The 20,797-nt window shown below is 29.0% G+C and overlaps 1 protein-coding gene across 3 annotated transcripts in view; it reads right to left on the minus strand.

Annotated features, from left to right (window-relative positions):
- Positions 1-1,709: 1,709 nt before the first annotated feature.
- LOC127279854 (homeobox protein OTX2-like) overlaps positions 1,710-20,797 on the minus strand; it is a 57,704-nt gene continuing 38,616 nt past the window's right edge. For all 3 annotated transcript variants that reach the window (XM_051302483.1, XM_051302481.1, XM_051302482.1), the window contains 2 exons: positions 10,110-10,264; positions 1,710-4,305 (listed from right to left, as the gene is read on the minus strand). In XM_051302483.1, the coding sequence (XP_051158440.1) occupies positions 3,637-4,305; positions 10,110-10,264 (824 nt within the window). In that variant the 3' untranslated portion in view covers positions 1,710-3,636. The remainder of the gene's footprint in view (positions 4,306-10,109; positions 10,265-20,797) is intronic.

Here is a 20,797-nt window from a genome sequence, read left to right on the forward strand (position 1 = left end):
TTTTTAAGAATACATTTTTTAATAGAATATTAATACTCTGGCAAATAACAGAGATTCTTAATACTATTTTTTAGTTTTTCACAAAATTTTAACTCAGTCTATTAAATATTTTGCGAGAATATCTTAATTAGACAGGAATAATTTAGTGCCCATATATAAGAGGAAAAGTTGATGCAAAAGAAGAAGAATCCTCTTTTAATGAAAACATTTTTTTCCATGTGGAATTATTGCAAAAAATATATTAATTGAAATATTTTTGCTTCAAAACATTTCGCAATTTTATGAAATTAAAACCTTTTTTGAGACCTAAATATTTTAGGTTTTGCAGATATTTTATTAATAATAATATAATAAATTTAGTATTAAAACTTGACGAATGTGTTTTGCTTCTATTTGAGATTATTAAATGTTTTACTGAAAAATTTTAACTCTAGAACTTGAAGTTGTTAATTTCTTACTTGCGAGTTTCGTTTTTGGTATAAAGTAAAGCTTTATTTTTATTTCAAGAAGTTTATATAGTATGTATACTTATTTATCTAATATTCTTCATTTTAAAAAGTGTCCAAAGTATTTCTCCTTTCAGAAATTCTCTTCAAAAATAATAAATTTTTCTTGATTCTTTTCAAATATGGAGAGAATCTTTATTATAGAAGTTTAATTGTAGAGTAGAATGGGGTGAAAAAGCCATTTGGCTTTTATATTAAAACTGATGAATTGTTTTACCAGCCATTTAGAATACACTCAAATTTCTATATAACGAGATTCCATATAACAATAGCGCTCGGTATAACGAATCAGCTGTTTCCCCATATAACGAGAAACGTAATTTCCGCTTACCCCCACTATCTAGCATATATTATTGAAGTTATAGGTTATGTTTAGAATATTTTGATCTTTTACTTACGCACAGTTTTTGCGCAACTCTCGTTATATAGAGAGTTTCCGGACCGAGCTTTTCGTTATACAGAAATTTGAGTGTATACGTTTAATTGAGTAACACGTAACTTTTTATGCTAGTTTGGATGTTGTATCGATAATATTATAGATTTTAATTAGAAGGTTTCGTATGAATAAAACGATAACATTCGGACCATTATTATTTTAATAAAAGTTTACTCCAACGTTTCGAAATCTAAATGATTTCCTCTTCAGGGAGTATATCAAATTACAATAAATTTGTCAAATAAACAAATTCAATAAATAATAAAAATAAAATAAACTGCAATAATAAATTAAATTTCAAATAATCTTACCAAATTAAAACAGATGTCAAGTCATAAAGTTAACAGTCATTTGCGGTGTCAAATTAAATAAAATAAAAAACAACCCTAACATTGGAGAAACAGAGTTTGGAGCTTAAGTCTAAAATTAAACAAATTAAATTTACTATAAAATTATTTGAATGAATAAATTATTAATTTTAAATAATCGAAATAATAATCGAAAGGGAAAATTATAAACACGTACCAATAAAAAGAATCCATTTTTTAAAAAAATAATAAATAAACAAACAGCAATAATTAAATAAATAAATTTATGTTATCGTTTTATTCATACGAAACCTTCTAATTAATATACTTCTCGGACGTTAAACATTTTTAAAAATTATAGTTTTTATTGTAATTTTTATTTTTGAGTTGCTCATTTCGATTACTGTAAATCAATAAAAGTAGGTAAACTTAACATAAAATACAATTTTGCATGCCAAAAACTTTTTAAAATTATTTATTTGCCATGTAAATAAAAGAAAAATATTAAAAAAAATGTGTAACAAAATATTTTGGAAAAATCGCAAAGTGGCAAAAAGCCACTTGCAAGTGCTTTCGTAAAGCTCTTATAATTGACTCCTTTCATGGAATACAAAAAATTGTTCTACATGGATTTTGAAGCTTAATAACTAAACTTTCAGTACCAATTGGAAATTAAAAAAAAATTTGAATTCCGATTTTATAGGGTAAAATGTAAAAACGTGGCTTTTTCAACTCACGCTACTCTATAACATGCAAGGAACAAAAATCATTTGTAGATTTTTAGTTTCATATTTCTTAAAAACGATTAGTTTAGCATGTTTAGTTTAACGATATAATTTATTTTACATACAGTTACCACATTTTTTCTAGTAAGAAGGTTCGTAATCGCCTTACATTTTTTAAACAACATACAGAATCATTTAAAAAATTATTCCCTGTTCTTTTCTACATCTTTAAATCTGCATTCGTAAAAATTGAGCTCTTCATTTGTTTTATTGGAAATGTCAACTAATTTTAGTTATATTTTTTACAAAAGACTAGAAAAAAAGAAATGAACAACTCCATTAGTGACATATCACTCACAATAATCAGTTGACATTTTTTACAATATTAAATTATCAGCTCCATTTTTACTAAATCAGAATTAAAGATATGCACACTTGAAATTTAATTATTAATTTTGACGAAACTGATTTTTTAAATATAATTTAAATCAAGTGTGAAAACAAGAACATCTATTGATAAGTAAATAACCTAACGTCATAAATGATTTTTCTACATTTAAAAACTTTGCAATTTCTCACGTTTTTAAAAACTTAGACTATTTTTATTTACAAGTCTTTCGGCTACTGGCCGACATTGATATGACTGAGAAATACTTTAATAACAATAATAATACTAGAACGTAATTATGGCAGTAGTAATAACTAATTTAGATTATCGAAAATGCATAATAATGCATTGCACATAACACTATGCGACAAAGCTTTTGATACAGACTTTCTTAAAAGAATGTTGTTATTGTGTTTTGTTGAATTAGTACTTTATACTCATTTTTTAATCTAAGTGATATTTTTTAATTGTTCAATCAAATATTTGCTTATGTATAAATACAATTTAATTGTAAGCATAACAAAATAGTTGTTTCAATCTCCTCGTTAATAGTAAATAAAATAAAAAAAGGATTTTATGAGAATAGAACTAAAAAATGATCTACTTTACAAAGTATAATTTTAAACTGAGATATATATTAAAAGAAGATAATATGTACATTATTTTAGAACCTATTATTCAAAAAAGTAAAATGGATATCTATATATCTTCATAAGTAAATGCTTAAAATGAAAGTATAGGTTTTTAAATTATTTAAAGAGGAACAAAAACTGACTGATATAAAGTTAACTAATATAATTCGTTTCTCCAAGAAAATGAATAATATAAAAAAAGAAACACTTTCTTTGTCGCACAGTGTAATTCATTACGGGTCTGGAATGATTTATATATTGTTTATACAATTTGAAATCTTACAAGTAAAATTATTACAATTAAAGAAGACAACTTTCAAGGAATAACGAAAATTATTGACGTTCAAGTTCATTGTACATTATAGTTATGATTTGTTTGTTATTTAATTTTACAATTTTCTTTCAAGATAGTAATTGGTTTGTCATCACTCACAATTTGTAAAAACCACACATAATTTGAATTTGTGTTCACTTTAACATCAATCATCATCATCATCAGAATCCAAATTATCATCCGGTTCACTATTATCGAGAGCACTTAGTTTCGAAAAATCTGGTTCTCTGAAATTCATTCGCCAAGAATGATAAAAAAAGTCAGTATCTTTTTTGCAGTTAAAGGTTCTAGGCGACCTTGAGAACTGCTAAACCACCTGATACTTTTGATCTGGAAGAATGTAATCTGATGATTCTGCTGGACACGAAGTAATATCATTCGAAGATGAATTTAAATGGTGTCCTGTTAGATGAGACATTGAAGACGTTAAGGTAACATTATGGTGATATTGCGGATGATGATAGTTACTTTGTGGGCTATGATGCATATGCGATATTTGAGACTGATAATAGTCTCCTGGCGTATAAGGATTTTGATAACTATTATATGGTTGACTTGCATAACACTGACTGGGATTAACAGCACCTGGGGAAGCGGAACTCCAAGCGAAACCGTAATCACTATGATGAATTTGATTTACAGAAGGTGGATATGATGATGGTGTCAATTGGCTAGAACCAGGCGTTAATGGTGGTGAAGGTGTCGTTAGAGCACTGCTTGCATTACTGCTACCAGTTGGTGTAGAACCCAGTCTAGGATATGATGAATTTACTGACAACAGAGGGGAATTCGATCCTGGAGCTTCCTTCCCTCGAGGTGGTGAAACTGGTGGCGTTCTTCTCGTTGTTGCAGGAGGAATTTTAGTGCTTGACGAAGAAGATGACCGTGAAGCCGGTCTTCTCGGTGCAACAGTTTGCTGTTGTTGTTGCTGTTGTTGTTGCTGTCTACATTTTGCTCTTCTATTTTTAAACCAAACCTGAAAAACAATAACAATGTTATAATCAAGTATAGAATATAACGATCATTTCGAATAATTTTACTCAAACAGGAGCAGTAAATAAAAAAAATAAAAATATAAACAAAATTTCTAAATATGAAAATTGATAATAAAGCACTCTATAAACGTACATATATGACGCGCTGAATAAGAGTTAATCGGTGCAATGAGAAAATAATCGCGGGCGGATGGGCGTAACATTTCATTAAATCGCAACAATAACAGCACATTCTGGTAAAGAAGGGCGAACGAGAGATCTGGGCACTCAGGCGAATCACCCCTGGGATTCTTTAGTTGATATACTGTACACAAAAACGTATTTCTATACTGTAAACTGAAATTATGTGTAACAGTGAGCGTGTTCAAATCTAGAATTGCACAAACTGTAGTACAATTGTAATACATATAGTTCATATACGTATATGAGATGAAGTGAAAAAGTGTGTGTTAGCGTGCGGTAGGTAACAGGGCGGAGAAAAGAGACAAGAGGGGACAAAAAGTTCCCCTTATATGCCACAACGTAGTACACACCCCTGTAATCCTTCGTACAATGTGGCTAGGGGCGCGATCCTATGAATCTATGCTATGCCTTTCAAATTGGGTCCCGCTGTTGTTGTTATTGTTATTATCATTTCTGCCGACGTTATTATTGGCTAGTTCGTCACAAGCGTCACAATTCACATTGTCAGATATACGTGGTAAAAAAATATCTCTCTTGTGATGACTATTGGCTGCTTATATGACAGCCGACACATGCATACAAGTTTCAAATTTAAAATAGAGGAGACAGTACCCAAGTTTGCTTTTATTACAATTTAGAGAGTTTAACGACGCCAATAACTGAAATTTATTTTTTTTCGTTATTTCTAAACAAAACAACTTATTTTTTATACAAATAAAATTTTCATTATTACAAAACTCATTAATCCAAACATATCATTCAAATTATAATTATATATTATATACTGAATGATGAGAAAGATTAACATCGTAAGAGCAAGAGCTTAAAATTTCTTGAAAATTCTAAGAAACTTGATAAAAAAATCCAAAAGGTACATGTGCTATGCGGAGCAGCTTTAATTTGGTATATGTTTTTTTCTTTGAGAATGTTTTTGAAAAATAATTCTGGGTGAGATCGCGACAAAAATAATTATGGTTTTCGGTATTCAAGTTTGGGTTTTTAATATAAAAAATTTCAGTTTTTTTGGTAATCGCTTTCAGGTTTTCAATTGGTTCCCTCTGATAATAATATGAATGAAAATATTTGTGTGGTTTGGATTATTTATAAAAAAAAATATATTATTATAATTACTCATAATTAATTTATAAATTTATTTTATAAGTATGATTAACATTTTTGATTAAATTTTCTTTGACTTGTTTTGATGATTGTAAAGTTTCATTCCTACTCATTTGTTTTAAGTTTAAAAACCGAAAAGAACTGAAAAAGCAAAATTTAGGTTCCGAAATTACTGTTTTTAAATTTTTACAATAAGGGTTTCGGTTTTTTAAAAATTTCTTTTTTCGTTCAGATTACCATCTCTTGAACTAACTAGCTCTACTCTAATCTATTCATAATTTTAATTCGCTTGTGATACTGAATTAAATATTAAAAATATTTTAATTCTGATTCTAAAATTGCAATTAGTGACACATAAATTTTCTAAATATAAAGTTTTATAAGAATCTATAATTTTATAATCCCGCGTATAGTACACCTAAAAAAGTTGCGTAATGCGTACACGGAAAAATTTTGTTCAAGATATATGTTCTTAAGAAATTTCTATCAGTGAATAAATTTACACAATTTAAGGTTTACAGATTTAATGTTTGCTTCATTGCATGTGTACCACGCCAAAAAGATGTTATTTAGCCTAATTTGAGGTTGCTGAAAATGAAAATAACACTAATTTATATGTATAACCGCACGCAATTCGACTATATATATATCATGGTTACTCAAGGCACGCAATTCAACCTATACCTGCCATCACTTGGGACGCAATTCAACCAGGCGCACGCAATTCGTTATCAGGCATAAACGGGCCCTCTCCCTTATCTGTTTTATAATTTTCAATCTATTAAGCTTTAATTTAAAATATATAGAAACAAATGGGAATTGATTGAAAACATAAAATTAATTACTGTGAAAATAAATATGAAACAATGTTCCTTAAAACAAATATATCATATACTGTGAATTTGGTTATAGTGAACAGAACCTACGCGCAGATCCGATTGTATAATTCACAGTATGTACGATTTTTCAATTTCAGTCGTTGAATTCATTTAAAAATTCTATTTTTTTCAGGAAATTCGTATTTTATGTATGGTTTTTGTTATTAAGCTTTTTTGTGTTATATATATATTTCGTGGAACTATACGATGGAGAGTATCAGCAATAACGTGAAAATAGGACAAAAGCAAAGAAAATCTGTCCTGAACTTTCCGCGTAAAGTTAAGCCGATATGAATAGCTTGCAGTTAGAAAAGGGTGTCCACACAAATATAAATACGTATGTATGGAGAAGTATACTGGTATGTACACTTCGCATAAGGCATAGTTATACATTCATGCTTATTTGTTGCTTCTGACTATTCCCCCCCCCTCTATATATATATATATATATATATATATATCGCACAATTACATGATTACACCAATGGAATTGTTTTTGTATGTGTGTATATGTACATTGCTAGAAGCTATACATACATGTATATATATATATGTACAGAAGTGCAGGATATAGTACACAACATAGTTGATTTGTTCGTGGATTATAGCCCCTGCGCCTCGCGTCATATATGTCCATACGTGAACATCGCAGCTGCGTTATTTCTCTATGTTTGTCGGTCGGTTTACTTATTCTCATTGGCATTTGAAAGAATTTTTTGACTATAGTCTTGACAAAATTAAACGAAAATTAAAATTTTTTATAAACATGGTCTTATAAACTTTTTACAAAAATGTAAAACAATAATTTTAGTACACATTTAATTGAATTGAATTTCTTTATTGTTTTTGATAGATAAATTTAACAGTAATGTTTAATTTAACAGTAAAAGTCAACAAATTAAAGAAACTTTCACTTCAATATCTCTTGTTGTGGATGAGTTTAACGAAATTTTCAAAACAGAATATTAATTTTTTTAGTTAAAATCTAGTGAATTTTAGTTTTACTTTTTATAAATTCAATTTTTCCTTTGACTAAAATTTTACACTTTCCTCTTGTTTCAAATTCAATAACCATTTTTCGAAATTTATATCATGTGCTGAATTCAACTTCAACACCGGCGAAAGTTCACATTATATACTGCACAGAATGAATGCATTTTTCCTGAAAAATGTAGTTTTACAATAAAAAATCAAATTTTTCTCCGTGCAGAATCACAATGTATACTGTAATGTATATTAATGTATACTCTAACCAGAATTCTAGCACTGTAAAAAAAGTACTAAAATAGTACCGATTTTAGGTATCAAAACAGAACCAAATGACAATTAAGTGCCTAAATTTGGTATTAAATTAATACCTTTCGTTTTACAGTGAGTTGAAATAACCAGTATTCTGGTTATTCTAGCCAGAATTCAATCCTTTTCTATACTATTTTAATTTTAAATTGGTTCAATCTTTCTACAATGTGGATGAGTTTTAAAAAGAGTAGTTTATGATTAATTTTCAATTTGTCTCCATAAATATAAAGGTGTATATGTCATAGGCCGATAGACTTTTCAGGCCAGTAGAGGAAATTGAATTTATATATTCTTTTAACGTCTACTTGCCTAGGAAAATCAGGCCATTAGACAAATATTTCACAAATGGGCTACTAGTCTGTCCATTATTAGACTATTAGAATAAGCACTGTTTATGTTATTGATTAAGTCTTGTTAATTAATTTAAATATTAGAATTAATACATTAATTAAATGAAATCAGTTTTGCACTTACATTTACCACGTAGAATAATTTTAAAATAAAATTTTAGTTTCTGAATTTATATTTTTCGATACAGTCGCGATTAATACGATGGAGAATATTGTCGATCGTGCGGAATTTGAAAAAAATGGATGATTATTATCAATAAATGCAAGTATCAATAATTTTATTTGGAATAAGGTGCATGAATTGAGTCTTATTAAATGTCTCTTGGAAAGTGCAAAGTAAACCGCGAAAAAAAGTCAATATTATCATTACTCTAAATTGTATGAACTCGTAAAAATCGGAGCAAACATGCACGTAATTTTGAAAAAAAAAATAAAATATAAAAGTATAATTTAAATTAATTAATGTTAAAATAAAATTTTTCTATGACTTACAAACTAAACAATTTTTTTCTATCGGCCTAAAGATAAATAGGCTAGTATATAGCCATCAGCGAGTTTTTCGTCAACTAACTGGCCGGCCAATAGAAAATAAAATAAAATATAGAAAAAGAGATTCAAAAGAATGAAAGTTTTTATTATATTATTTTTTTGTTACTGGACATTTGCAATTGTTAGGTTAATTTTACAAATTTTAAGATACTTTTGGGAGATAAAATTGGTAGTATAATAAATGTAATTCTTGGAATGATTGATACCCCAAAAAATTTTGACTTTACTATTTTATAAGTAAAGCGTTGGTGCATTATACTTAAAAAATCAACTTTTTATGAGAAAAAGTAAAAAAAAAAGAATTTAAATGAATTTGATCAATTAGTTCCTTAATACAGAAAGAAACTAAACTCAAAATGAGCCGTGTAGGCGGCTCATTTTGATGTGCAAAAAAAATGAACCAGGTTGGTGGCGCCACTGTCTATGTCGTTTACCATTGGCTCATTTTGATTTGCAACAAAAATGAGACTAGGTTTTTTCTGTGAATAATATTACATTTTAAAGTCCATTTTATAGTATCAAACAGTTATTGAGATGTCACAAGAACCACAATAAAAATGTCGAATAACCAACTGTCATATCTATCAATATTACAGTAGGAACAATGATTAAACGTACCAAAAGGAGATTCAATTTCTCCGCTCCCTATATAAACACTTAAATCTCAGTTCAGCTTGCAAGAGCACGAAGCATTTTAGATGGAAGAGTCATGTTACAATAATACTTTGCCCTATGATGCAAAAATACATTACAATTTACAATGAGACAACATATTTTCAAGACCGTAGATAATGTTAAAAATAAAAGATGAATGCAAATTAATATAAAAGAAAGTTTCATATAAATATGTAAATGTTATAAATTATTAATCTTTAAAGAAAAATTTCGACTTATTTATATATGTCAATGTTCGTTAAAATATAATAATTATAATGTAATGTTGATGAATTATAATTATAATGTTGTTGAATAATGTCGTTAGGGTGATTTTCTACTGGCTGGACAGTAGACAAAATCGAATTTAAATAATATTCTTTTAACGTCTTCTCGTCTATATAGAAAAATCTACAGGCCATTAACTGAATATCTAGACTGACCATCTTAAGGTCGTTAGAATAAGCACTGTTTATTTTATTAATTATTGTAAATGTTAGTATTTTCCTAATAAGAAAAAAACCTAAGTTTCGCACTTACATTTATCAAAGTAAAATAATTATAAAAATAAACCTTGCAGTTTCCAAATTTTTGAATATCTGTAGTAGAAAGAAGGCCAGACCAGTAGCCCTCCAGCGAGTAATTCGTTTGTATCGGCCTGATTTTGACTACTGGCTGGCCATTCATGCTGAGGGCATGAAAAGTTTATCGGCCTACAATATATATATATATTACATAAAGTTGATATATTACCTGAACTCTTGATTCCGGTAAATTGATTTTCAGAGCAACTTCTTCCCTCATAAAGATATCAGGATACCTCGTCTTTCCAAATAAAGCTTCTAAAACATCTAACTGGGCTCTTGTAAACGTCGTTCGTTCTCGACGTTGTTTACGTTGATTCATTCCTAAAATAGAATATAAAAAATCAAATTAGTTTTGTTTTAATTTTAAATTACAAGGATAATATTTAATATTTTTTTAAAATTTGAGAATTAGAACATTTGTGTTTTTGTTAAATTTTAATTAATAAAATTCATTTAAATGTATAATTAAATTTCGTAGAAAATATGGAGCACTATTTTTTAACTATCTGGATAGCTAGAAAATATAAAGTTGTCCGACTATCAGGGACTGTCACGAATCATTCGTGTCGTTTCTGTTCTGTACACAACACATTCACACATTGACTAATGTGAAATAAAAAAATGTTTTCATGTCCGAACACGGCACATTTTCTCATCGAATAACGTTTCGTGTTTGTATCTGACACTTTTCAAATAAAGAAATGTTTTCGTGTTCGGACCTGACACATTTAAAATAATAAAATGTTTTGTGTCCAGACACTACACATTTTCTCGTTGAAAACGTTTCGTGTTTGGATACGAGACATAATTCTTTTTTAATGTTTCGTGTCTAGTCACTGAAACATTTAATTAATTAATTTAATTTAATATGAATAATTTATTATTAATTTAATTAAATTTTTATCTTTGTGATCGGGGAGGGGAGGAGAAAGGAGAGTTGCTAGCTTTTGGGATCACTGAATCCAAATCTAATTTCAAAAATGAAAAAAAAAATCAAAACGGCGGATCTAATATGGCGTAACAAGTAAATTTGTTCATGAGAATATTTTACAATGAGAAAGTGGGTCCTATCCGGACACGAAAACTCTTGATTATATTAAAAGTGTCGGGTGTGGGCACGAAAACATTTAATTATTTTATAAGCGTCGTGTCCAGACACGAAAACATTTGAATATTTTAAAAGTGTCGTGTCCGGACACGAAAAATTTAATTATTTTAAAAGTATCGTGTTCAGACACGAAAACATTTAATTTTTTCAAAAGTGTCTGCTTAGAACACGAAAACATTTAATTATTTTAAAAGTGTCGTGTCAGGACACAAAAACACACGGAAAGAAATAGTTCAGAAAAAAATCCTGAAACAGTTTAATAACTCTGGATAAGGCGGTCATTTTAAGAGATTTTCATGAATATTCAATAGAAAGTCCTAAAAAGTTCAGGAAAATCTCAAAATAATTCAGTACTTTTTTTTCAGTACTTTCTCAAAATAAATTAAATAGTTTCTTCTGAAAAGTTCGCAAGATCTTATAAAATTACATTCCCAAATTTCCATTTTGCTCGCCATGAAAAAGTCAGGGATTGATCCTGAGAAATTACTAAACTCGTTCTTGACTTTGATGCGCAGTTGACCATTGCGCATCGCGTGACAGTGTATGCATTAAGTCCCCGTTCACAGTCACGCTCGCACTCGGCAAAAAATAAATTATTCTATTGGTGGAAATTCGTAAATTTAAATAAGCGCGCTAATCTGAACCAATAAGATAATTCTTTGAATACTTTTACATAGAGGATTTTATTAAATAACAGATATTACATAGCTTATGCTTAGGTTAGGGGATGCGCATCGGATTTCTGTACCGGAGACGAGAGTTCTAATCCGCCTGCTGTCAAATTCTCTCTAAAATTGATTTTCTGTTTCAGATTCTTAATAAAAATTGTTTCATGTGTGTGTTATATTAATAATATATTGTTTGTATTTGTTCGCTATGTATAAATTGTAAAGTGTAACGTAAATTATGTCTATATTTGTGTTTTAAAATAAGTGTGAGTGATGAAAGGAGAAACAAAATAAAATTTTTTTCGTCTTCCTTAGCTAAGAATTTTCCTGAAATAGTTCAGGAATTTTTCATGTGGGGCTTCATGAGAAAGTCGTGTGGTAACTCATCAATAAGTAAGGAAGTATTTCTTTAACATTTCTGGAATGAACTAAGCAAATTCTCATTTGATTTATTTTTGAATTTTTAGTGTTTACTTCAACACAAAGTGATGAAATATTTAAGACTATATCCAAAATATTTTATTACTTATTCAAAACAGATAAGATTTAAAATATACTGAAATGGTCGCGATATCCAAAGTTACAAAACTGAGTTCAGGACTTTTTCCTGAACTATTTTTTTCCGTGCATTTAAAAATTTTAAAAGTGGCGTGTCCGGACACGAAAACATTGATTTTTTTTTAAAGCGTCTGGTCGGGACACGAAAACATTTCATTAATTTAAAAGTGTCCGGCCAGGACACGAAAACATTATAAATTATTAAATGTGTTTGTGATTGACCACGACACTACTCAAAATTGATTTGGCGTTTTGTTTCGTTTCCGTGTCAGTCCTTGAAATTAAGGGAAATTTTTAATTCTTTATAAAAAAAGACAAATCCGTATAACAACGATTAATTCTTATCAGTATATGTACACTGCGGTGTTTCAGTGACATTCAACTGATGATTTATAGATTTAGAGATATGAGATGGCTGCTGCTGCCAAGCTGCTGATAAAAAAACTTTTTGCTTTTCATAAAATTAATAAATAATATACGTATTAATTTTTCTGTTGGTCTTAATGTAGCACGATAATTTCTACTTTTTTTCATGCGTATGTGTCACTATTTCTGAGATTTGGTAGCGTTGCCGCTTCTCTTTAAGCGCAGCTGAAACCGAGTTGAAACTTGGACTCCTCAAAACAGCGCTATATATTCCGAATGTGCCCCATGACCCCCTTGTAAGCGGATTATCTGAGTCCCGAAAGGAGCAAAGCAAAACTCGATGGCACGAGAAGGGCTGCTCAAAATTACGCTATCACGTCCTCCCAACGAGCAATGTCCTCCCTGACCCCTCGATCCTCTTCTGCATGTTGTAGTTGATACGATGGTTTTCTTCTTCTCTCTGTTTCGCATTTTACTATATATACTATGTAGTATTTCATTAACGAGCATTCTATATAGTACAAAGAGGACAACAACTCTTTGAATTTTATAAAGTAATAATAATCAGGGAGAGTTACCAAAACGAAATGTTTAAGTTTTAATTTGAAAGAATAAGGTATCAGAAAATATACATATAACATTCCACATATCTTTCACATAAAATACATTTTTTGCAATTATTACTCAAAGAAAGTGTAGATCTTAAATTCTTATCTAATTTAACGACTCCTTGAAAATCCAAAGCCCTTTTAAGTTTAAAAATGTTTGTTTGCAAAATTGTGAATGTAAAAATAAAAATATCCATGGCAGAGCTGTTTATTGTGATTCAATTATTGGTGGTATTGCTTGAATCCTATAATTTTATATTCAATAAATATTTAAAATATATGATGTATAACACGATAGTAAATAAGAAGGCGCATGTATTTTTCCTTTAACATTTTTTTGTAAAACGAATATTTTAATTACCTAATAAAGTAAAAAAACTGTAAAAATTTTATTTACAAATTTCATTGAATTTCAAAACATAAATTGTCGTATCTTCGACAATAACTAAGGAATCGTTTTCGAATTTGGTATTATTATATAATAAAATTGTAATTTATATTTATGTCAACAATAAATGGTTAAATATTTAAAATATTTAAATATTATTTTTTAAAAAATAAGAATTTTGAGCTGCAATATATATGTAACCTGGACAATTATTATATAATAATATTATTATTAAATTATACGAAAAAATATGTAGTAATTAATTTTCCCTCGTAATAAATGCCCTAACGAAGTCAAGCTTGGCTTGAAACTCCGTAGAGGCGATCGCTCACGCGCCGCGCGCTATTTGTTTAAACTAATATATTTCAAAAACTAAACGAGGAATCCTTCTGCAAACTTCCTTGTATATTAATAAACAAATGTCACACTAGAAGTTCTTTTAATTTTAAACTTCCTCGCACACTTTTTGTCGGCAATGGCAAGAACACGTTGTAGCAGACATTTCTCTATTTACAATAAAAAATAATTAAATAATTGATGATTTTCATCCTTCTTGTTATATTTTCGCCTTCTATGGACCTAAATGCGTGGTATAACAAATTCCAAAACGATTCCTTAGTTATCGTCGAAGATACGACAATTTATGTTTTGAAATTCAATGAAATTTGTAAATAAAATTTTTACAGTTTTTTAACTTTATTAGGTAATTAAAATATTCGTTTTACAAAAAAATGTTAAAGGAAAAAAACATGCGCCTTCTTATTTACTATCGTGCAGTACTTTTCAAAAATTAAAATTGTCCAAAATTGTCCAAATATTTCAACAGGTCACTGTCGACCGGTTAAAGTTAATATCGGTTAACTAGAGGTAACGGCCCGTTAAAAGTTGGTGGAACATACACGTTTAGAAATTTGACGGTCCTTTAATGACTTAACCATGGTTAGTGGATCCGGGCATAGAACTAATATCCGTAAGGAAAGTAAAAGTGCCTCTTAAAATTTGTTGACTTTGAACAATTATAAATCGAGGAATAAAAATTGAGCTGTAGCGTGCAATAACGACATCAACGCTCGGGCTATAGGTCCCAACCTCAATATCTACTAGGGGAGACTGGGGCTGTTTGGCGCACTTTAGTTTATTCAAAAGTGGGTTTCAAGTTAAAGTACTTGATGAACTGTAAGTTTGTACAAAATTTCATTAATATTCATTAATCATTGTGGAGTATAGATTAAAATAACTGATTTTGGCACTACTAAGTAATTTTTTAACCTCTTCATTTTTTTGTGACATCTCTTTAAAAAATGAATTTTAGAAGAGCTCAAATATTAAGTTTTGAGCTCTATACATTTGTTATTAAGAAACAAAAAAAATTTTTGATTTATATTAACAGTTTTTATAAAACATTAATAAATATTTCAAAAGTATATTCGGGGTTAGGTGTCGCGGTTATCTGAAAATTTCGTTAAATATTAATAAAATGATTAAATGAAGTTGATTATATGAAATTTACACATTAATAAGCACCAATAACAATCCTTTTCAAAAAATTTAACCGAATATTGGGTTTTTAAATATTCACAGCGTAATTATCAAAATATATATTTTGTTTTTGATAATTTTACGATTTCATAGAAAATGCTTTTAATTAAAATGAAATTTTCTAATTTTTAAAATAATTATATTGTAAAATTACAGTGCAAGACTTATTTTGTTAAGTCTTATATTGTTTAAACTTTAAATCGAATAATTTAATTAATTTCACTCCTGCGCCACGCAATCCCGGGCTAGGGTTGCTTGGCGCGCTTTGCACAGCTTCAAAAAAAGTGGTATAAAAAGAAAAGTATTAAATATATTTCCACTTTATTTTTTTTAAATTAAAGCTGAGATGTTACAACAAGTTTTCTATACAATATAACTTTTTATGAAAAGGAAAAATGAATGAGTTACACAACAAAGAGTAAAAAGTGCGCCAAGTAACCCCAGAATCCCCTACTTCGAGTTGCGCGGTAGAAATTAGACCGGGACAATTAGGAGACTAGATTCTATCCCCCTCTACGTGACTCGAAGTAGATATTGCGGTTGGGACAGACAGTCCAAGCGAACGTGCTGTTATTTCACGCTGCTGCTCAATTTTAGAATTTTGAGGTAAAAATTGATATAATTATTTATCTGCGTAAAATGACTAGATACTTTCAGGAAATTTTTTTTTTTTGTTAATATATACAATTTATAATTTTGAATAAACAATATCTAAAAAATTTTCTAACTTCACCAAGAAAGGCATTACTTTTTCATTTGTGTGCCAAGTGTAATGAATTTTCATCAAGTAATATTTCAGTAATTTTAAATTTAGTAAAAGGGTGCAAACATAAACAATGTATATAAATGCAGCGACAGTAAGAATAAATTTAGTTAGTTTATTTATTATTTAAATTAAAACATGAAATTCTTCTACTAAGAGTAAAATATATTTAGAAATTTGAAATTATTTTCTCTTAATGCAATGTTGGTATAAAATGAAAAATATATATTTTTGTCAAGTTATATTAGCATTGCATAAAAGAGAAAATAATTGAAATTTTTGAAACTTATAAATGTATATTTTAGATAGAAAAGCTTCAAATGATAATTTTAATAATAAAAAAGTCACTGCTTTGGTCATGACCAAGCAAAAAATCATTTCATTTCTTGCTTATAAAACTGCGTATGTCACAATCTACTAACAAATACATTGAGTCGAAAAAGTCCATTCTATGTTATCAAATTTCTAGAAATTGATCAGTGCTTGTCATACCATACCAATTATGATATAAGGTTTTTGTAGACTTCCGCGTCAGTAGACGACACCAAGACTTTATCTTCTTTTATTCTTCCTCTTTTCAATGTCTATAACCACACTATAGGTTTCCTCCCAGTCATTGAATCTATGATCCATATCTTATATATTGTTGGAACACACATCACGATCGTCATGCTGGGTTATGCCATAAAGAAGAACGACAAGGATAACAAAAACAGGAAAGGAAGGGAAAAGAAGTGGGAACCTTGATTGCCGAGTGGGCGTTTACGCTACCGTTAACGACGCCTTTGCTGAGCTACCGAGATTCCTGGGAGCGACCCATCTGCACCGTATAATAGAATTCCTATTATAACCATTCGTCCCTCATAAGTTCCGTAAAACGAAGTCAATTTGACCATTTGATATTGGATTTATAATTATTAAAGGTTTCAAGAGAATTAATAAAAAAGATATTAATAACTCTTCGTTGTCACTAAGTTTAGCAATTTTAAATGTAATTGCTTAAAATTATATGATATTAATTAAAAATACAAAAACTAGTCTCTCAAATAGAAGAATTTTCCAATGATTAATTATTTCGACCACTTCTCTCTTAAAGTACTAAATGAATTGAGCTGGAATTTTGTAGAGAAGTCTAAAATATTATGATAAGGAAGGGCAGTGAGATACGAAACTTGATATTTATTGAAATAGTTATATAACATTGGTAAATTGTTAGAAAATATGAGGTTAGGAGTGACATATTTTAGACTTTTCTACAAAATTAGTAATACCTTTTTTATTCAAGTTTTAGTGAAAAATGACTAAGAATTAGTAGAAATTTTCACTTTTTTAAATTAGTTAACGAATTCTCACTAATTCAAATTTACAGATTATTATTAGATTATTATAGGGTTGAAATAAAATATTCTTTCTCGAAATCTGTGATATATTTTTAAAACTTACTGTATAGGGGAGGATGGGGATCATATTGTTTTCTATATTAGTGCTTTCGAATATTTATTTACGTATAGTGTTTTCCGGAGTAGAATTTTCTGTTGAACACGAATATCGTATTTATTTTCAAATTAATTTACGTCGTTCCTTAAAATTTAGAAAAAACTGAAATATGGGATCATGGGGCAAGGATAGTTAGAGCTATTACGGCTCGATAAAATCCTGCTAATGCGACTGCAAATTATAAAAAAATGTTTAATTGTTCTTTTCAGGTTGATATACATAATGATACGTAATTATATACGGAAAACGAAGCTTATATTGACCAAGAAATTCGGGATCATCTGAAGAAAATTGGTTAAACCTCAGATTCTAATTCAGACGAATTTTAATGCAATAATTGATATTTAGAAAATGTTCAAAACATGTTATTAACACTTGATATATCAATATTGAATAGCCTAAATCCAAAAAAATAAAGAAAACAAAAATTTACTGATTTTCTATGACATTTTTAGCATCCGGATTCTTCTAACTATCCTTGTCCCGGTACTGGGGCAAAGATAGTTAAAATTTTTTTTTACTTTTTCATTCGTATCTCGTAGAGATTGCAGTCTACAGCAAAATAATGTAAAGAAAAATTATAGCCAAATAACCAGGCTTTCCAAAAATACTACTCGTTTGCAGATACAAATTCAGGTTTGGTTGCTAGATTCGAAAACGACTTACCTGACTATTCTTGCCCCATCCTCCCCTACATAAAAATATAATCCTAAAAGTGTATAAAAATTGTTTTCTTTGTTTCTAATTTTCACATTCTTTTAGGTTTATATTTTGAATATTTTGATGTAGAGAAAGTATAGTTTTTAAAAGTATATCACATATTGTTTGGAAAAAAAGCATTTGCTTCAGCTCAAAAATTCAGACAACACCTATTTAATGGCAATATGTTTCAAGCGAGCATTGTGAACCTAACAATATCACATGCTATTAATGAAGAATATCTTTACATTCAAAATAAAATTTCCTTGGGACCTTATATGACTTTTATATTATAACTTTATAAGGCTCCAAAAATTACGCACATTAATCGAGTTAAATATTATTTAATTTGAGTTATTTGAAGTTAAAATCAACTACTTAGATCCCCATATGTTTTTCATTTTCGATCCATTAGAGTTCCCCGCAGTGCGTCTATTATCATTGACGAGCATTGAATTTCAAACTCTTTATCCCTTTTCATCAAGGGGTTTTTTCTCTTAGGAGTTTAGCTAATACAAATTTGCAATTTACATGTTTTTAAAAATTTTTTATCTATAGGAAAAGCCAGAATAATAAGTTTCAATTCGTAAGTGAAAAAAGATTCTACGTAATTGATTCTATAGAAATTATATATATGGAAATTTCAGTATTGGACTTCCAATATGAATCCAGTATGGATCCGTCATCAGTTCATTAACATATAGAAACAGTACTTGAAAACCAACATGAAATTGATATCGGTCCAATATCAATTTTGTACTGTAAATACAGTATCGGATTTTCAATATGAATCCAGTACTGATTTAATATTGGTTCCTTACTGGAAAACTGATACAGGATTTCGGTGTCGATTTGGTATTGGTCCTACTTAATTTCTATTGTTTATCCAGTACTGAAATTCAGTACTGGATTACGATATCGGTTTGGTACCGTTCCGACTATTGGTGTCGGAAAACCCTACTTGGGAAGGATTTACGTCTTTTAAACGTCTTAAAGACGTTTTTAATTTGGCCTCGTATAGTATGAATAATATGTCGGAGGTACGTCCAAAAAAGGTTCTATGTCTGCTTATAGAGATGTTTTTATCATATCTAAAAGACATCTTTTTCAGATTTTGAAAATTTTTCATAAAAATAACTTTTAAATTTTATTTTCTAAGTTCAACGTAAACATAAAAACTGTTTAAAATAAATGTTATTGAAGTTTTTTAAGTTCGATTCATTTCATTAACAAATAAGTTCGTAATCTTTGTAAAGGCTTTTATCTGTCTCTGATGGCTGAGACGCTTAATGCTGACTCTACATTGGCTGCGTAAACGTGTACGTGAACGTGTGACGTCACCCATTCCCAGGTGCGAATTGTCGGTCGGGCCATGGTTGGGCCAACCTTGTGAATGGTCGTACCAACTTTGGCAACCAAAGGTCGGCCAAACTAGCGAATTGATAACGGCCGCCAACCAATGGCTGACAAAGTTGGACCGACTATCGGTACCAAAGTCGGGCCATCTATGGGCGCCAAAGTTGTGCCGACTATGGTGACGAAGGTCGGCTTGACATTGGTAGCCTTTGTCGGTCCACCTTTGGTAAATATGGTCGGGACAACTATGGGTGCCAATGTTTGGCCGACCTTCGGAGAAAAGTTTAAAAAATGATTATTTATTTCTACAATTAATATACATAGGGTATTATCTTAAATTCATAATTTATGTGTTGTTTACATCTTAACATTAAACGCAATCTTATACATACATATTATACTACACTGTTAGAAAAATCTGTATTAGATTTAATATACATGCGTATGAAGCGAATATGCACTACAGGTATTGAAATCTAAGATACATGTATATTAAATTTAAAGTGACAACATGGCGGCTGTAGATGCCTATTTCACCAAACGGTCATTATTTCCTTGATATTGAAAATTTATTTGAAATTGAAACAACAGTGCGTAATTCTTTAACTATTGTGTTGTTTATGTCCAAATAATGTTTTATAAGGGGGAAATTTTTCAAAAAAAACATTCTAAATACAAGAATTTTAATACTTATATGTGACATTTAGGTTAAGTACTATAAATGTCAAATTATATGCATTTTTACAATGTAAATTGATTTAAACTTGTATGTACATGAAAGAAATTACTTTGCTTTATTAATAAAAACCTTATTTTGTACACAAGAACAAGTATAAATTGAGTAAAATGCAATTTTTTTATTTGAATTTTTTTCAGTGACAAAATTTAATATACTTTGTATATGAATTACATTCTAATATACCAGTTTCTTAAATTTAAGTACTTTATGTATATTAAAACTACAAACATTTTTAACAGTGTATATATTATATCAGCTAATATTTTGGAAAGTTTAAAGTCAATTAATAGAAATTTTTTAAAAATATTGAAGTTTTATGAAATAGTGTATAAAGTATGAAAAATAAATAATAATATTTTAGAAATAAAAAGTAATATAAATTATTTTATTTCATTTCATAAATTTTTAATGCTTCCTAAAGAATGAACTGCCTAAAATAAATAAAGTTTTACCCTACACGGAGAGAAAAATCTATCTTTAATAGCATGAAAATGATTGCTACCATTAAAGCATGAATTTTTCCTACAAAGAAAGCCAGAATTCATACGTTCTTAGTATGTTTGAG

Source organism: Leptopilina boulardi, unplaced genomic scaffold (genome assembly GCF_019393585.1).
Source record: "Leptopilina boulardi isolate dan_hultmark-lab unplaced genomic scaffold, ZJU_Lbou_2.1 LbouV2_224, whole genome shotgun sequence".
Taxonomy (NCBI): Eukaryota; Metazoa; Arthropoda; class Insecta; order Hymenoptera; family Figitidae; genus Leptopilina; species Leptopilina boulardi.